The sequence below is a fragment of the Neltuma alba genome, unplaced genomic scaffold (genome assembly GCF_004799145.2).
Source record: "Neltuma alba isolate B1F8T4 unplaced genomic scaffold, ASM479914v2 tig00002178_pilon, whole genome shotgun sequence".
NCBI classification, from domain to species: Eukaryota; Viridiplantae; Streptophyta; class Magnoliopsida; order Fabales; family Fabaceae; genus Neltuma; species Neltuma alba.
The window spans coordinates 191,244-206,260 of record NW_021632769.1 but is presented as its reverse complement, the minus strand read 5'-3'; the positions used below and the strand labels follow the sequence as shown (position 1 = coordinate 206,260).

General features: G+C 37.1%; 2 protein-coding genes across 3 annotated transcripts; both read left to right on the top strand.

The window, feature by feature from the left end:
* Nucleotides 1-975: 975 nt before the first annotated feature.
* Nucleotides 976-8,502, top strand: LOC114719240 (translation initiation factor IF-2, chloroplastic). Its single transcript, XM_028904712.1, has 12 exons — nucleotides 976-2,874; nucleotides 2,964-2,996; nucleotides 3,604-3,717; nucleotides 3,920-4,069; nucleotides 4,194-4,292; nucleotides 4,664-4,726; nucleotides 5,152-5,307; nucleotides 5,454-5,519; nucleotides 5,701-5,937; nucleotides 6,618-6,893; nucleotides 7,350-7,538; nucleotides 7,944-8,502. The coding sequence occupies exons 1-12, from the start codon at nucleotides 1,357-1,359 to the stop codon at nucleotides 8,103-8,105; spliced, it is 3,063 nt and encodes a 1,020-aa protein (XP_028760545.1). The 5' UTR covers nucleotides 976-1,356; the 3' UTR covers nucleotides 8,106-8,502.
* A 779-nt stretch (nucleotides 8,503-9,281) lies between these two features.
* On the top strand, nucleotides 9,282-14,659 carry LOC114719704 (kinesin-like protein KIN-14Q). Of its 2 annotated transcripts, none has more exons than XM_028905224.1 (16): nucleotides 9,282-9,478; nucleotides 9,580-9,657; nucleotides 9,968-10,282; nucleotides 10,359-10,420; nucleotides 10,505-10,715; nucleotides 10,953-11,029; nucleotides 11,107-11,206; nucleotides 11,289-11,387; nucleotides 11,474-11,650; nucleotides 11,762-12,047; nucleotides 12,192-12,353; nucleotides 12,784-12,999; nucleotides 13,115-13,152; nucleotides 13,254-13,417; nucleotides 13,513-13,638; nucleotides 13,725-14,659. In XM_028905224.1, the coding sequence occupies exons 1-16, from the start codon at nucleotides 9,436-9,438 to the stop codon at nucleotides 14,499-14,501; spliced, it is 2,931 nt and encodes a 976-aa protein (XP_028761057.1). In that variant the 5' UTR covers nucleotides 9,282-9,435; the 3' UTR covers nucleotides 14,502-14,659. The 2 variants fall into 2 exon arrangements, with proteins under 2 accessions (XP_028761057.1, XP_028761048.1); XM_028905215.1 differs by having other exon boundaries at nucleotides 9,577-9,657.
* The last annotated feature ends 358 nt before the right edge of the window (nucleotides 14,660-15,017 follow it).

Sequence of the window (15,017 nt, the reverse complement as noted above, 5' to 3'; positions counted from 1 at the left end):
ATTTCACTGTGGCTGAGAGAGTATCAATAATGATAATTTAAAAAAAAACTGATAAATATGATAAATTTGTATTATATTTAGAACTAAAATTAACTCAATAATTAGTTCTTAAAGACAAGAGGAGTAATGTATTTTTGTATAATAAAAATGAAAAAGACATTGATAACAAGTCATTAAGTAAAATTTTTCAAGTTTGTCTTTAATATATACGAATTTCAGCTACAGGTGAGAAAGTGTAAATTTTTTTAACAAAGTTTAAAGATTTTGCACTTAATATGAGAAACGTAATATAATACTGGGTTTGGATCCTCTCAAAAAAAAATTTTCTCTTTTCCTTCTCAGAATCTCGTCTTCACTGTTGGATTAAATAATAGATGGTTCAGATTTAATATTTTAAAAAAGCAATGTCTACCTTCTCTCTCTTATTTATGTAATGTTATAATAATAGTTTGATAAAGTATGAAATCTAAACCTCCACTCCTTAGTATAAGATTTTGATTAATTTTTGTTTTGGTTTTAAATATAAGATCTCAGTCTATTTTTCTCTCATATTTATTCATTTCTTCCAAAATAATCCTTGTGGTAGTTGTATATGTTAAATGTTCAATTAAATAGTAGTTTTAATTAATACATATGATTAGTAAGGGTAGAGAAGACAACACTTAATTATTACAAATAACTAACACAATAAAAATTTTTAATTTATTTAAATTAGTCAATAAATTTTTATATGAATGACCGGAGGTAATATGATTAAATTGTAATTTGAGTTGTAACAAGTTTTTTGGCCCAGGAGTTTTTAGAATCTGGACCTGAGAAAAATATGGGGCTTCTAAGAGTTTAAGATCCACGAAAAAATTCCGGCTGAGGAAAAAAAGCAACGAAAAGAAAAAGGAAAAGAAATCCTTATCAGATGCACAAAATTTGACAGGCGGAGAACTATCCACACGTTCCCAATAGTTTCGGCTACTCCGGGCCATCCCATATGTTATCCCGATAACCTCAGCCTCAAAATTACATCCTTATTTCCTTTGTTTCTTCATTTTCCTCTTCCACCTACACATCCACGCTTCGCTTCTATGTTTGGGATGTCACTCTGCAGTACCCTGAACATGTTCTACCTGTAATTGACAAAGTTTCAATCTTTGAAGTCGAGGTATCACCCCGTTCTTATAGTGTTAAGGGCAGTAATGTATAGCTCTTAATTTATTTGTTTTCTGAGTTTTTCGTGTCTGGTAGGTTAAATTCTTGTAGTAGGTGGTTGTTTCAATTCACTGAAAATTATACAGAGTGTAGGATGAGGAATTGGTAGGGGTGAGAACACTTGGAGCCTATTCTGTTGTTATTGGGAGTTCAATGCTTATAATGGTTGGTAACGCTCAAGGAGCACTGGCTTATCTTGCTTCCCCGGCCAGTTTGGGAGGTCTAGCTGGAGTGAGTTCGTCTGGGAGAAACCATTCTATTGGAAGGAGAGTTTCTCTTTCTGGAGGAAACCTTAAAGGTAGAAGAACATGGCATTGTGTCTCCTTGTCCCTTTGTAGATATTCAGTGACCACGACTGATTTCATACCAGACCAAGGCAATGCTGTGTCCCTTGACTCTAACAGTGATAGAGGAAGTTCGGGTACTGGAGATAATAATGCTGGTTTTGTCCTTAAGCCACCTCCAAAGCCGGTATTGAAGTCTTCAGAGACCAAGGGTAGCTCCATTTTAGGTGCAAATTCCGAAGAATGGGATCCCTCCAAAGCTAAGCAGTTTGGTAATGAGAAGTTAGATGACGTTGAAGAGAGGAATAAGGTGATTGAATCACTCGGAGAGGTGTTGGAGAAGGCTGAAAAGCTGGAAAATTCAAAGTTGGATGGCAAAAGAAATAATGTACCAGTAAGCAAACCAGCAATATCTAATACAATCACTAATCCTAAGACTGATAAATTGGCAAACTCGACAACAAACCAACAGTCTAGAACTGTGAAGAGCGTATGGCGTAAAGGGGACACAGTTGCTACTGTGCAGAAGGTCGCTAAGGAAGCACCCGCTTCCAAGCCTAAAGCTAAGAATGGAGGAGGGAAATCTCAAACAGGGGGTGGAGGAAAAGTGGCATTTCAGTCTACCACTCAGCCACCATCAAGACCTCAGCCTTTGTTACAAGCTAAACCATCTGTAGCTCCCCCACCCATCAAAAAACCTGTTCTGAAGGACAATGGATCTGCGGGCACACCAGTTAAAAATAAAGAAAGGAAGCCAATTTTGATTGATAAGTTTGCTAACAAGAAACCAGTAGTTGATCCTCTTATTGCTCAAGCTGTTCTAGCTCCTACAAAACCGGGAAAGGGTCCTCCTCCTGGAAAGTTTAAAGATGGTTACCGAAAGAAAGGTGCTCCAACCGGAGGAGGACCAAGGCGAAGAGTGTTAGATGACAATGTTGACGAGATTGCTGATGAGGATACGTCAGAACTTGATGTCTCTATTCCTGGTGCTGCAACAGCAAGAAAAGGGAGGAAGTGGAGTAAAGCAAGTCGAAAGGCTGCAAGACTTCAGGCTGCCAAGGAGGCAGCTCCTGTCAAAGTGGAAATTCTAGAAGTCAGTGACAAAGGTATGCTGATAGAGGAGTTAGCCTACAACTTGGCAATCAGTGAAGGTGAAATCCTGGGTTATCTGTACTCCAAGGGGATTAAACCAGATGGTGTGCAAACTCTAGACAAAGATATGGTGAAGATGATCTGTAAAGAGCAAGGTGTGGAAGTCATAGATGCTGATCCTGTCAAGGTTGAAGGATTGGTGAAGAAAAGGGAAATTCTAGATGAAGATGATCTTGACAAACTCAAAGATAGGCCTCCTGTTATTACAATCATGGGTCATGTGGATCATGGCAAGGTAAGTTACATCACTCTGAATTCTTCCTTTATGTTTGATTTTTCTGCCTGAATTCCTCTGTTTTTCTGATAATTGTTATTGATTGGCAGACAACTCTTTTGGACCATATTCGGAAGAGCAAGGTACAATGAGAACTTAGTAATAGCCTTTATGCTTCTCTCAGATTCTATGAAAAATCGTGGACGTATGTAGTTCATTTTGATGGTTACTTGATCAGCTATTATCATATGTTTTCAATTAGCTTTTACATATTATAATTAGGATAATAAAATGGCTCATATATTAGATTATTGATACATTTTCTAGTATGATTATTTTTTAATATATTGCAGTAACTTCTCTTGACGTTTGATTAATTACACTTCATACCCTGTTGCTTAAAAAAATTGAAATTGAATATGTATTCAAAAACCTAGTTCCCTTGAAATTGAATATATATATACATATATATTCAAAAACCTCCTCCTAATTTATTTTCTATCAATCAAGTTAACTTTTTGAAAGCCGTGCTGTGTTACTTATCTATTTCTAAGGATTTTTCTATGTTGTTGTTTTTTCGTCTTTTTTTTTTTTTTTTTTTTTTCTTTTTTTTTACTGTGCTGATGTTCTTGTCCATGAGTTTAGCTTGCGTAAAACTATTATGGAATCCACATTATGGTCAGAGCTTCATCTTCTATATCTTTTGTCACTCATATATTCATCCTAAGCCTAAGTGCCTGTTGTTAACAGGTAGCTGCTTCAGAAGCTGGTGGAATCACACAAGGAATTGGGGCATACAAAGTTCAAGTTCCTGTTGATGGCAAAAAACTGCCCTGTGTTTTTCTTGACACGCCTGGGCATGAGGTAACCCTAATATCAAAGAGAACCTTTTCAATTGTAATGTCTCCAAATAAGCAAAACTTCTATGTCTAACTGGTGGGTCATAACTGGCATCCTATAATCCGTATCATGACATGCTAAACTATGCTATTCCGGTGATTTCAGATCAACCATTATCTACAGATCTGTATCAATTATATGACATCTACTATGCACTCTCATGTAGGCATTTGGGGCAATGAGAGCTCGAGGAGCAAGTGTAACAGATATTGCTATCATTGTTGTAGCTGCTGATGATGGAATTCGTCCACAAACAAATGAGGCCATTGCTCATGCCAAAGCAGCAGGGGTACCCATAGTTATTGCTATAAACAAGGCATGCCAACATGATTTGACTCAATTTACGTGAAAGGACAAGAAAATATAATTTTGTTTCTCATATTATTTACTTGGTTATATCTTCATGAATTGCTGATGTAAAATTTTTATGTTTGAACCAGATAGATAAAGATGGAGCGAATCCTGACCGAGTCATGCAAGAGCTATCTTCAATTGGTTTAATGCCTGAGGACTGGGGTGGTGACATCCCAATGGTTCAGGTTTATGTTGCCATTAACTGGTGTCAAAGCCCATTTAAACTTAAAACTGAAGTTGTTGAGTAAAAGTTTATGAGTAGATTGTTATAAAATACAGCTCACTCTCTCACACAACCAAGCTTAAAGTGATGAGAAGGTGTACTTAATTTTAATGCATTAGAGGTTAACAAAGTTCAAACTTCTGATGACTTTGGCAAGGAAGGATCTGATATCTTGTCAAAATAACACTTTGACCAGAAGGTTTAAGCTTTTAAATGAAGACCCATTATACTTTTTGTGATAATTATTGAAAATTGCCATCGTTCTTACCTTTTTTTTATGCTTCTTAACTTTTGGTTGCTAATACTTTGTTACTTCATCTTTTTTTTTAACAGATAAGCGCTCTTAAAGGGGAGAATGTAGATGATCTTTTGGAGACTGTTATGCTTGTTGCTGAGGCAAGTCGCTTGTTTACTTTGATTATGAAGTCTCCGCTATTTTGAATTCCTCTGGTCGTTAGATGATTATTTTGTGAAATATATCTTTTAAAAAATGATATTGATGGCTGAAAGTAAGCTGTTCAGGATTATTTCACTCAAATAAAAACCTCTTTTGCATATAAAAGAATGTTGGCCATAATGCTCTAATATCTTGAAGATACAGATTTCTAATAATTTTACTCATGTCAGAACTTCTTAAGGTGGTTAAAATATTCTCTTGTTGAATGTCCCATGATTAAATGTTGCACAAAAAAAGTTTGGGATTTAGGCAATTTTCATCTTGCAGATGCCTGTTTTGGCAGTGAGATTTTGGTTAAATTTTGTACATTTTATGACTCTCTATCTGCTTGCTTCCATTCTGACCTTTGCAAATGATGGTTTAGTTGCAAGAGCTGAAAGCGAATCCTGATAGAAGTGCGAAGGGCACAGTAATTGAGGCTGGTCTGGATAAATCAAAAGGACCATTTGCTACTTTTATAGTGCAGAATGGCATCCTTAAAAGGGGAGACGTTATAGTTTGCGGAGAAGCTTTTGGGAAGGTTGTTAAATGTGTAAATTATAAAATGAGATGCTATAATGATCTTAACTTATTTGAAAAAAAATCTTAAAATTCTAATATAAGTTATCTAATTTTCTTACTTCCCCATTTTTAATCATCTTTTATTTACTTGCAATTCTCTATTAGGTGCGGGCTTTATTTGATGATGTTGGGAAACGTGTCGATTCAGCTGCACCCTCTATGCCCGTGCAGGTTTGTCAACTCAACTTTTTCTATTTTCCCATTGAGAAAATACCATGAAGTCTGTTTGTGTATGTAAATGGTTGTGGATTAGATTTGTCGGGAATTCTCTATTTGTGAAGAATTTCCTAATGAAACAAAAATGAAAACTTTCTTATCTATGTGAGTTCTTAATGTCTATGCTTTTATGTAGGTTATTGGACTGAATAACGTTCCAATTGCTGGTGATGAATTTGAGGTTGTTAACTCCCTTGATGCTGCCCGTCAAAGGGCAGAGTCCCGGGCTGAATCATTGAGAAATGAGCGTATTTCAGCCAAGGCAGGGGATGGAAAGGTCACCCTTTCTTCTTTAGCTTCTGCAGTTTCTTCAGGAAAGCTTTCCGGGTTAGACTTGCACCAACTAAACATCATCTTGAAGGTTGATCTTCAGGTATGCTTTACCACTGCATGTTATCAGAATTTGAAGGGAACCACTTTGTCCGTGCAATGAATTTATGGTATATTAAACTGTTGGATTAACCAAATAAGAGCTTAGTTTGTGTACCTTGTGAAATTACCTGAAATGGTTTGTGCATGCACTAATCACTTGCATCCTTACAATCATCAAGAGGACTGCAAACACCTATCTTTGCAAACAAAAGCATGTTGTGCCTATATGTAGTATAGTACCCTGATGTTGCTATTAAGTGAGAGCGGGTCTAAAATTGGTGTAGTCAGGCTTCCTGTATGCTCTGAATGTGGGTAAATTGGGCAGGACTCTGGGCATGTGCCCTCCAGAGGATTGTATTTGGAAAGGAGATTTCAGTACGGGTTTGTACATATTCATTTGAAGACATTCGATATTTGTATATTTTATGTGTGCCTATTTGTATTTTGAGCCTTACCTCTCTTAGAAGAATTTCTCTTTAACCATCTGTAAGTTTAATAACTCGTCAATAATACACCAAACTCTTTGTCTTCTGTTTTAAAAAATATGCGTCTGTCATATACGTAATATTAAACTCAACTGGTAATTGTGCAAGTCGTCTTTAAGTTTGTTATTTTTCATGAATGATCTGTATTGTTGTTTTTCTACCAGCAATTTTATTTGTTCTTTTTTATCTTGGTTAGGGATCCATTGAAGCCATCAGACAAGCCCTACAGGTGCTACCACAAGATAATGTCACCTTGAAGTTTTTGTTGGAAGCAACAGGTGACGTTAGCGCCAGTGATGTTGACCTTGCAGTTGCAAGCAAAGCTATTATTTTGGGGTTTAATGTCAGAGTACCAGGTTCTGTAAAAAGCTATGCAGAAAATAAGTTTGTGGAGATTAGATCATATAGAGTTATTTATGACCTAATTGATGACGTGCGGAATGCAATGGAAGGACTTCTGGAGCCTGTCGAGGTAAATCAACATATTTTTAAATATGCAGCCAAAGTGTAGATTATCTTCCACACTTTTTTGAGTGTCAATTAAATTCAAGTCTTGATAGCATTAGATATTTATGTACCATGGAATTTGTTAGAAATAAATTTCATTGACATCTAAGATAATTTAAAATAGGGAAAATATGACTTTTGGTCCCTAAAGTTTCCCTCAATCATTGATTTAGTCTCAGAATTCTGACTTAGAACAACTCAAGAGTTTTTTTTTGGCTCGATAGAACTTAATCCCTCTAAATTTTTTACTAAATAAACTACAAGAATTGAGTTGTATTGAGTCAAAGCTTGAAGACTAAATAATTGAGAGAAAGTTTAAGGACTAAAAGTTATATTATCTCTTTAATTTATAATGCTTCGTTTACTCTTTCTGAGCTTCAAGTTTCATGAAGGATCACCAGTAAGACTTGTCTTTTGATAGGATCAAGTAACGATTGGCTCAGCTGAAGTAAGGGCCACATTCAGCAGTGGCAGTGGTCGTGTTGCTGGATGCATGGTTACAGAGGGAAAAGTCTCAAAAGACTGTGGCATTCGAGTCATTCGTAAAGGCAGGGTTGTTCACACTGGTGTGCTTGGCTCTTTGAAACGAGTAAAGGAGATTGTGAAAGAGGTATGATTCTGCATTTACTGGTGCTTGACCATTAATGCACCCATTGGAAGCCGGCTTGTTTGTAGAAGCGTACATTCATGCGCCTATTGGAAGCCATTAAAATATGTGAAGCCTCTTATCAGATGTCCTTAATTTCCTTGTAATTTCATGTACTCAGTCATATGCTCTGTGGTCTGAATGTCAAGTGGATGTTCCTCAGAAGCAAGCCATAAATAACTGAGGGCTGAGGTTGTGACAAAATTACTTATATAACTTGTTCTTTTTGGTCACTCGATGACTTAGATGTGTATATTTCATAGGAATTTTCTGGCCCTTCTTGTTAGATTTTATATGGTGTCTCCATTCATCATGTTCATATAGCCACTACCTGAAAGCATTTTTCACATTTTTCTTCCTTCTGAACAGGTAAGTGCTGGTCTAGAGTGTGGAATTGGTTTAGAAGATTACGACGACTGGGAAGAGGGAGATATTATCGAGGCATTCAACACAGTTCAGAAGAAGAGGACCCTTGAAGAGGCATCGGCTTCAATGGCTGCTGCAGTGGAAGGAGTAGGAGTAGAGTTGTAGAATCACATGCTACCATAAGATTGGTTCATATCATGTCTCTGACATAGTAGCGCAAGTGGGTTTGGCATTTTCCTGAAGCAATCGCTGTCTGTTTTTAATGGCTTGACATTAATGGCCAGATACCAATTCCCACTTCAAAATTCAGGGCGGGCTACTGAAGATCTGAGTTCAAAGTCATTTGTTCCATTGTTGCATACAAGAACAGTGTATATAACAGCGTACATTAGATTCAGCTTCTTGTAAAGAGGGAACTTGTCTTCAAGTCACAAGTTTACCAGCTTGGGCTCTGAAGTGCTTGTAAGTTGTAACAACCACATACGCTGAGAAAGGAAAAAAAATCCAATTTTTGAGTGACTTTTTCATGATGCTCTGAAATGGATGCATTTTCTTATCAGAAGTCTGAGCAATCGTACTTAGTTCTCTATTGGTCCAATTTAAGTATTTGCTTTTGACGTCAAAAGTATTTGCATTTTTCCTTATAATTTAACGAAATGAGATTAAAACATAAGGTGACTGATCCCAAACTGCCCAATATATGGGTTATTACGTTCTAAAATTACAGGATTTAAAATGGATATACGAAATTTTTGTTGAGTCAGTCCTTTCGTCTTTAATCCTTGTGCAGGGCATTGGGTTGCAGGAAATTGAGTTTGATACCTTTTTGTAGGTAACGATCTTAACCATTATGGGGGTTTTTGTACTTTTCACCCGTACATCTGTGCTTTGGGGAATCTAGATTCAGAATCCAATGTTGAGATCAGAAACTCCAGCGTGAATGTAGGTAGAAGAACCGAAGGAGCCCTCGAAAATGCAAAATATTCCACGGTGCACGTGTGTTGCATGGCCAGGGATTCTAAACTAAAACCGCTTGAAATATTTAAAACTTTGGAAGTCAAGTCGCAACGGTCAATTTTACCCACCAAGCAAATTTGATTGTGCTCCTGTTAATGCTAACGAAATTAACGCCATAAAAGTGAAAATGAGAACTTTTATAACGAACCAGAAAAAGCAATGACCCCTTTTCGCTCTTTTTATGCTTTGGTTATTATTACTACTTAATTCAAAGTTTTAAAAACTTGCTATTTTATCGATAGAGGATGATCAACGGCATCCATGTGATGACCTTCATCCACTTCTCACTGTCTCTCTTCAAGAAAAAAGTTTGAATCTTAAGGCCTCTGCCGCCTCCTTCCCATTTAGACATTCACTTTTGGAAGGGAGAACTCAATGTGAAGCTTCCAGCTTCCTACCCTTTTGGCGTATATGTTATTTTCCTTTATTAATTTGCAGACATTTCTAAACGCATCTTTAAGCACTGCTAAGTTCAACAATGGCAGACGTTGAGTCTGAAGTTCATGGCAGCCAAAGTGACGGTAAGCATTTTGAGTGTGATCCGATACAGAATCTTTTCTTGTTTTCAACGTATTCCGTGTTGGATATTAAATGATTTTTAAGGTTTGATTTTCTGAAGTAGAATTTAATCGTAAAAGACGAGGCTTTGGAGCAAATAGTGTCCAATTTGCTGACCCAGTTGTAAGCAATGTGTTCGATGGTAAGAGAGCCTTTGATCTGCATAAGGTGTTCGATTTTTGGAGAAACTGCAATTACTCCTTTGAAAAAATAAGGACCAGGTCTGGCCAAAGAAAGCATTCAGGAATAACAATAAAACTTTCATTTAACTTTAAAGGAAAAATAAATAAATTTTAATTAAAATTTATATTCAAAAAAAAAAAAGACCGCAATTTTGAATGATCTGAAAATTTCTTTTTCGTTGCACTTTGAAATGACTAAAGATGGGTTTTCCTGGATCTTCCCAGCTATGGTTTCTCGAGAATCTGACAGGCTTGGAGATGAATTTTCAGGGCAATCCATCTTGGGACATTCTTTAACGTCCCCTGATTTGGTCATATGTGCTGCTTCACCTGATATTATCAGTAACAGCTATGTGGAGTCCCCTGAGCTTTTGGACAACAGAATTCATCAGAAAGGGGCTATGGAACTTTCTTTGGAGAATGGAATCAATGAATCTGACTCTGGAATTGATAATATCCAGAAGACCCCAACTGCCAAATTTTCTCACTTTTCCCAAAGTCTTAAAGAACTATCTCCTGAAGCCTCTTTTGAGCTTCCTCCTCCCCCTATAATAGAGCATGAACCATCATCAGTGGACCCTTCTGGTGAGTTTGACATTTGCTTACTCATGTTCTATGAGATGAGATTTTGCTCGTCTTGATCAATATTTTACTATTTCAGGAGAAAATGAGTTGGCAGGAGCCATTGAAGCGTCTCAAGAAGATGAATTGGCGACTTCAAATGTATGCATTGTAGAGGATAACCATTTTCTGATACTTGCAAGAAAGTTAGACTAATTTAGCGTGCACTACTTCTTTTCTGGTTAGGATGCTGGAGATGTAGGGATGGAGGATGAGTTTCTGAAACTGAAAAGAGAGTTTGATAGTCAGAAAAAAGAGCTGGCTGAAACAAGGAGGGTTTTGACGGAGCTGAAGAGGGAGAATCAACAGAAGGATAGGGATTGCCAAGAAGCTTGGAAGTCCTTGAAAGAGCTTCAGAACGAGCTCATGCGCAAGTCCATGCATGTTGGATCTTTGGGTATGCACGCACCTTTTCACAGTTCTTATGATTCAGCACTCGAAGCTTGGACAAGATATTAGTGAATTTCTTTTAAGTGTTTACGATATTAGGTTCTTTAAAAAAAATATAACATGTGAAAGTAATTTTTTCTCCACTTGTGATTCTTTTATTGTTTATTCTGGTGGCAAAATCTTAGAAACTGTATCTAAGTGTTCATATTTATTCATCTGACATACTCTTTTCCCTGCTCTGCAGCTTTTGCTGTTGAGGGGCAAGTGAAGGAGAAAAGTAGGTGGTTTTCAGCACTGAGGGACTTGATGAAGAAAGTGAAGGTACTGATAGATTCTTACTGACAACATTAAAGGAAGAAAGATGTATCTACAATGTGTTAATCGATCTTATTGAGCAGATTATGAAAATGGAGCACATCAAGCTTTCAGAGGAAACAGAAACATATAAGAAGTATCTTGCAGATATGAGTGAAGTGGAGCGAATTATTATGTCTAAGGGTAAGTACTTGAAGATCACAGCTATCTTAAATGTTAGCTAGGGTTTTACGTATTTCCACATATCTTATACCTCTCCTTAAAGTAAATGAGCAACAGGAGTCACATGAAGACCTCAAGTCTAAATACCTTGAGGGGGCTAAGCAGCAAAAAGAACTTTATAATAAGGTTTTGGAGTTGAGAGGTAAGCTGCGTGCACTTGATCCTGTACAATAAGATTATACGAGATATGAACACTTGTAATGATTTAGCAACTTTTCTTTCTCACAGGAAACATTAGGGTCTTTTGCCGCTGTAGACCACTAAATGCCAAAGAGATAACAGCAGGACTTACTATGGCCATGGGTTTTGAATCTGCTAAAGATGGTGAACTTACTGTGATGTCAAACGGGGCTCCTAGAAAGACTTATAAGTTTGATTCTGTTTTTGGACCCCAAGCTGATCAAGGTAATCATGAATCAATCCCATAATTTCCAAGTGCGATGTGTCAATATTCTGATATTGAAAACAAATGCTCATGTGGACTGGTTTTATTGTTTTCTGTTCTTGTACATGTAGCCGACATTTTTGAAGAGATGGCACCATTTGCAGCCTCAGTTCTAGATGGGTTCAATGTCTGCATATTTGCCTATGGTCAGACTGGGACAGGAAAAACCTTCACAATGGAGGGTACGAAAGAGGCTCCTGGGGTTAATTTCAGGACCCTGGAGAAAATGTTTGACATAATCAAGGACAGACAGAAAATATATCACTACGAAGTCTCTGTAAGTGTCTTAGAAGTGTACAATGAGCAAATTAGAGATTTGTTGATTTCAGGAAGCCAGCCAGGAATATCAACAAAAAGGTAGGCTCAAAAGTACAAAACCCCTTTGGAATTTTTTCCCATCCCAAATCAGAAAAGATATTTGAATGGAAACTATATCTCAAATCATGCTTATGGGTTTTATATACTATACTGATTTATTAAGTGGAATGTGATCAATTGCAGGCTTGAAATAAGGCAAGCAGGCGAAGGAATAAGCCATGTTCCAGGGTTGGTTGAGGCACATGTGAACAATATGACTGAAGTTTGGGATGTCCTACAGACTGGTAGTAACGCAAGGGTTGTTAGCTCAACCACTGCCAATGAACACAGCAGCCGTTCCCACTGGTCCGCTTTATTTCTAAAACTGCTCTCTTGGAATCTTATTTATTTTTTAGTAAATTACGTTTATATTCTCTGAGTTTATCAAAATGCACACTCATGCTGCTTTAGTTTTGGTTTTATTGTAGAACCCCTATTAGTTCGTCAAAACTACTCTCATACCCCTTATAAATTTAAAAAACTGCCGTAACTCGCTTATGAGTTTTGATTTTAGCTTTTATTGATTTGCACTATACTGGATTTGGCTGTTATAGGTCTGCTTGAGGAATAAACTATGTTTGTCCAATGCTGAACCTCTGAACTCTGATTACTTCAACTATAATCTCGAATCAGTATATGATTTAAAACCTAGGATGGTGGCTATAATTTACTCGTTTCTAAATATAATGATTGAAGGGATATTTGCTTATCAGGAGAATTTTTTTTCTTCATGCAGCATTCACTGTGTTATGGTCAAGGGGGAAAATATGTTAAATGGTGAATGCACAAGAAGCAAGTTATGGCTAGTAGACCTTGCAGGAAGTGAGAGAGTGGCGAAAACAGAAGTGCTAGGTGAACGGCTAAAGGAGACACAAAATATTAACAGGTCTCTCTCTGCATTAGGGGATGTTATATCAGCCCTTGCAACAAAAAGCCAGCACATCCCTTTCAGGTTATTGATATAGATGTTCACCTTTGTTTCCTGAACCAAATGCTGAAATAAACAACCTCTTTCATCTATTGCCAGTATGCACTATCTGATGTTTCTGTTGTTCTTCATAGTGCAGAAATTCCAAGCTTACACACCTGCTGCAAGACTCCTTAGGTACTTATTTCTCTAGTTTCTCTAAAGAAAATTTGTTATTGCTGGCTTCTGTCATGCAATGGCGTATCCTCTAAATGTGATGAACAAACTTGCCTTTTTAGGAGGAGATTCAAAGACACTCATGTTCGTACAGATCAGCCCAAATGAAAATGATTTGAGTGAGACAATTTGCTCTCTGAACTTTGCCAGTAGAGTGAGAGGAATAGAGTTGGGCCCACCAAAGAGGCAATTGGATACTACTGAACTTCTGAAATATAAACTCATGGTATTATTTGTGTTACATCCATTAACTTCTGAACATGTTCTAGCCCATCCCACTGCTTTATTTGTATGTTCAATAATTTTACTCTGCTTTGTTAGGCTGAGAAAACAAAACAAGAGGTAAAGATGAAAGATTTGCAAATCAAGAAGATGGAGGAAACAATTCATGGGTTAGACTCAAAGATAAAAGAAAGAGATACTAGAACCAAAATTATGCAAGAAAAGGTACCATTTTGAAGCACAATCTTTTATTTATCCTTATAAATATTAACTTCAAGATGTCTTAGCTTTATTTTGTGCTCTTGCTGAAGATCAAGGAACTGGAATTACAACTTCTGATTGAGAGAAAGCTAGCAGCAGCTAGTCAACATGTTGATACAGAGAGAGCTGAGAAGCATCAAGAAGAGCAAAATAAAACACCTTTGAGACCAGCACTTGCAAATCAACCAGTAGGAAGTAAGAAGAATTTTAACGACTACCAAGAAAATTTAGCTCGATCACTTATGGAGAATAACATTTTAAAACCATCACTTCCCTTTTCTACAATTGAGAACTCTATTGTGAACATTGATTGCTATGCTGAGAAAGAAAACATCCCAGAGATGGCTGAAAAACCCTTACTGCCAAAAAGGACTGGAAGAGTTTCTATCTGCCCTGTGACACCTAGTATTCTTTCGGCCAATACTTCAAGGAGAAACACTCTGATTCCACTCCCAAGTGCAGCCCATCAACTAACACAATATCGAGCTGATCGGAAAGAAGTCAATAGTACTGAATCGGAAAGCAACGGCTTGCCATTACAGAGCCGTTGTGAGAGTCCAAAAGAAATCAGAGGTGAAAGTAGGAAGAAAGGAAGCAAGCTAAGAAGAAGCCTACAAAAGAAAAATCAGGAAAAGTCCCAAACACAGCAAAACATTAAAAAGGTTGGTGTTAATGTAGGGATGGAGAAAGTTAGAGTATCCCTGGGAAGTCGGGGGAAAATGGGAAAGGGAAGGACTGGAACTAAAGAAAAGCAGCAGCAGAAGAACAGTCAAAAGGAAAAGGAAAGGAGATGGAATGTTGGAACTTTGGTGAAAACCGTTATCTGAAAAATAGAGTTGGCGATGTCCTCTTAGGTTTTGCCGACCCCGTTGATAGCTTTGAGTGTGCATGTGTTGATTCTTTGGATGATTCTATCATCTGTTTGATTGTTTGTAATTACTAAAACGGATTCGAGGATTTACAGAATTTTTTGGTGATTCCCTAACTGCTGAGCATTAAGCATGATAAAAGAGACTATTTCCATGTTCATTCATGATGGATGGTCTAGCATTTTTTCTAACTAAATGTATCTAAAAATTTATCCTTTGTATTCAACCTACTCTGACTAATACACTTGCTGAAAACATGAATGAACAATTTCATGAGTGATGATAAGATAGCTGAAGAGAAACATATTTTAAGTCTAGCTTAGAGCAAATGATTTCCCTTAAAAGAAAAGTAGAAGCACATGGAAAGGAAGTGAAGTTCTTCCAAACCCTTAATAGTTATTGTAAAAAGCAACTCAGCTTCTGCGGGATTCGGGTTTCAGAAGTTGGAAGTTATTGCCACTATTCAGCTTTGGA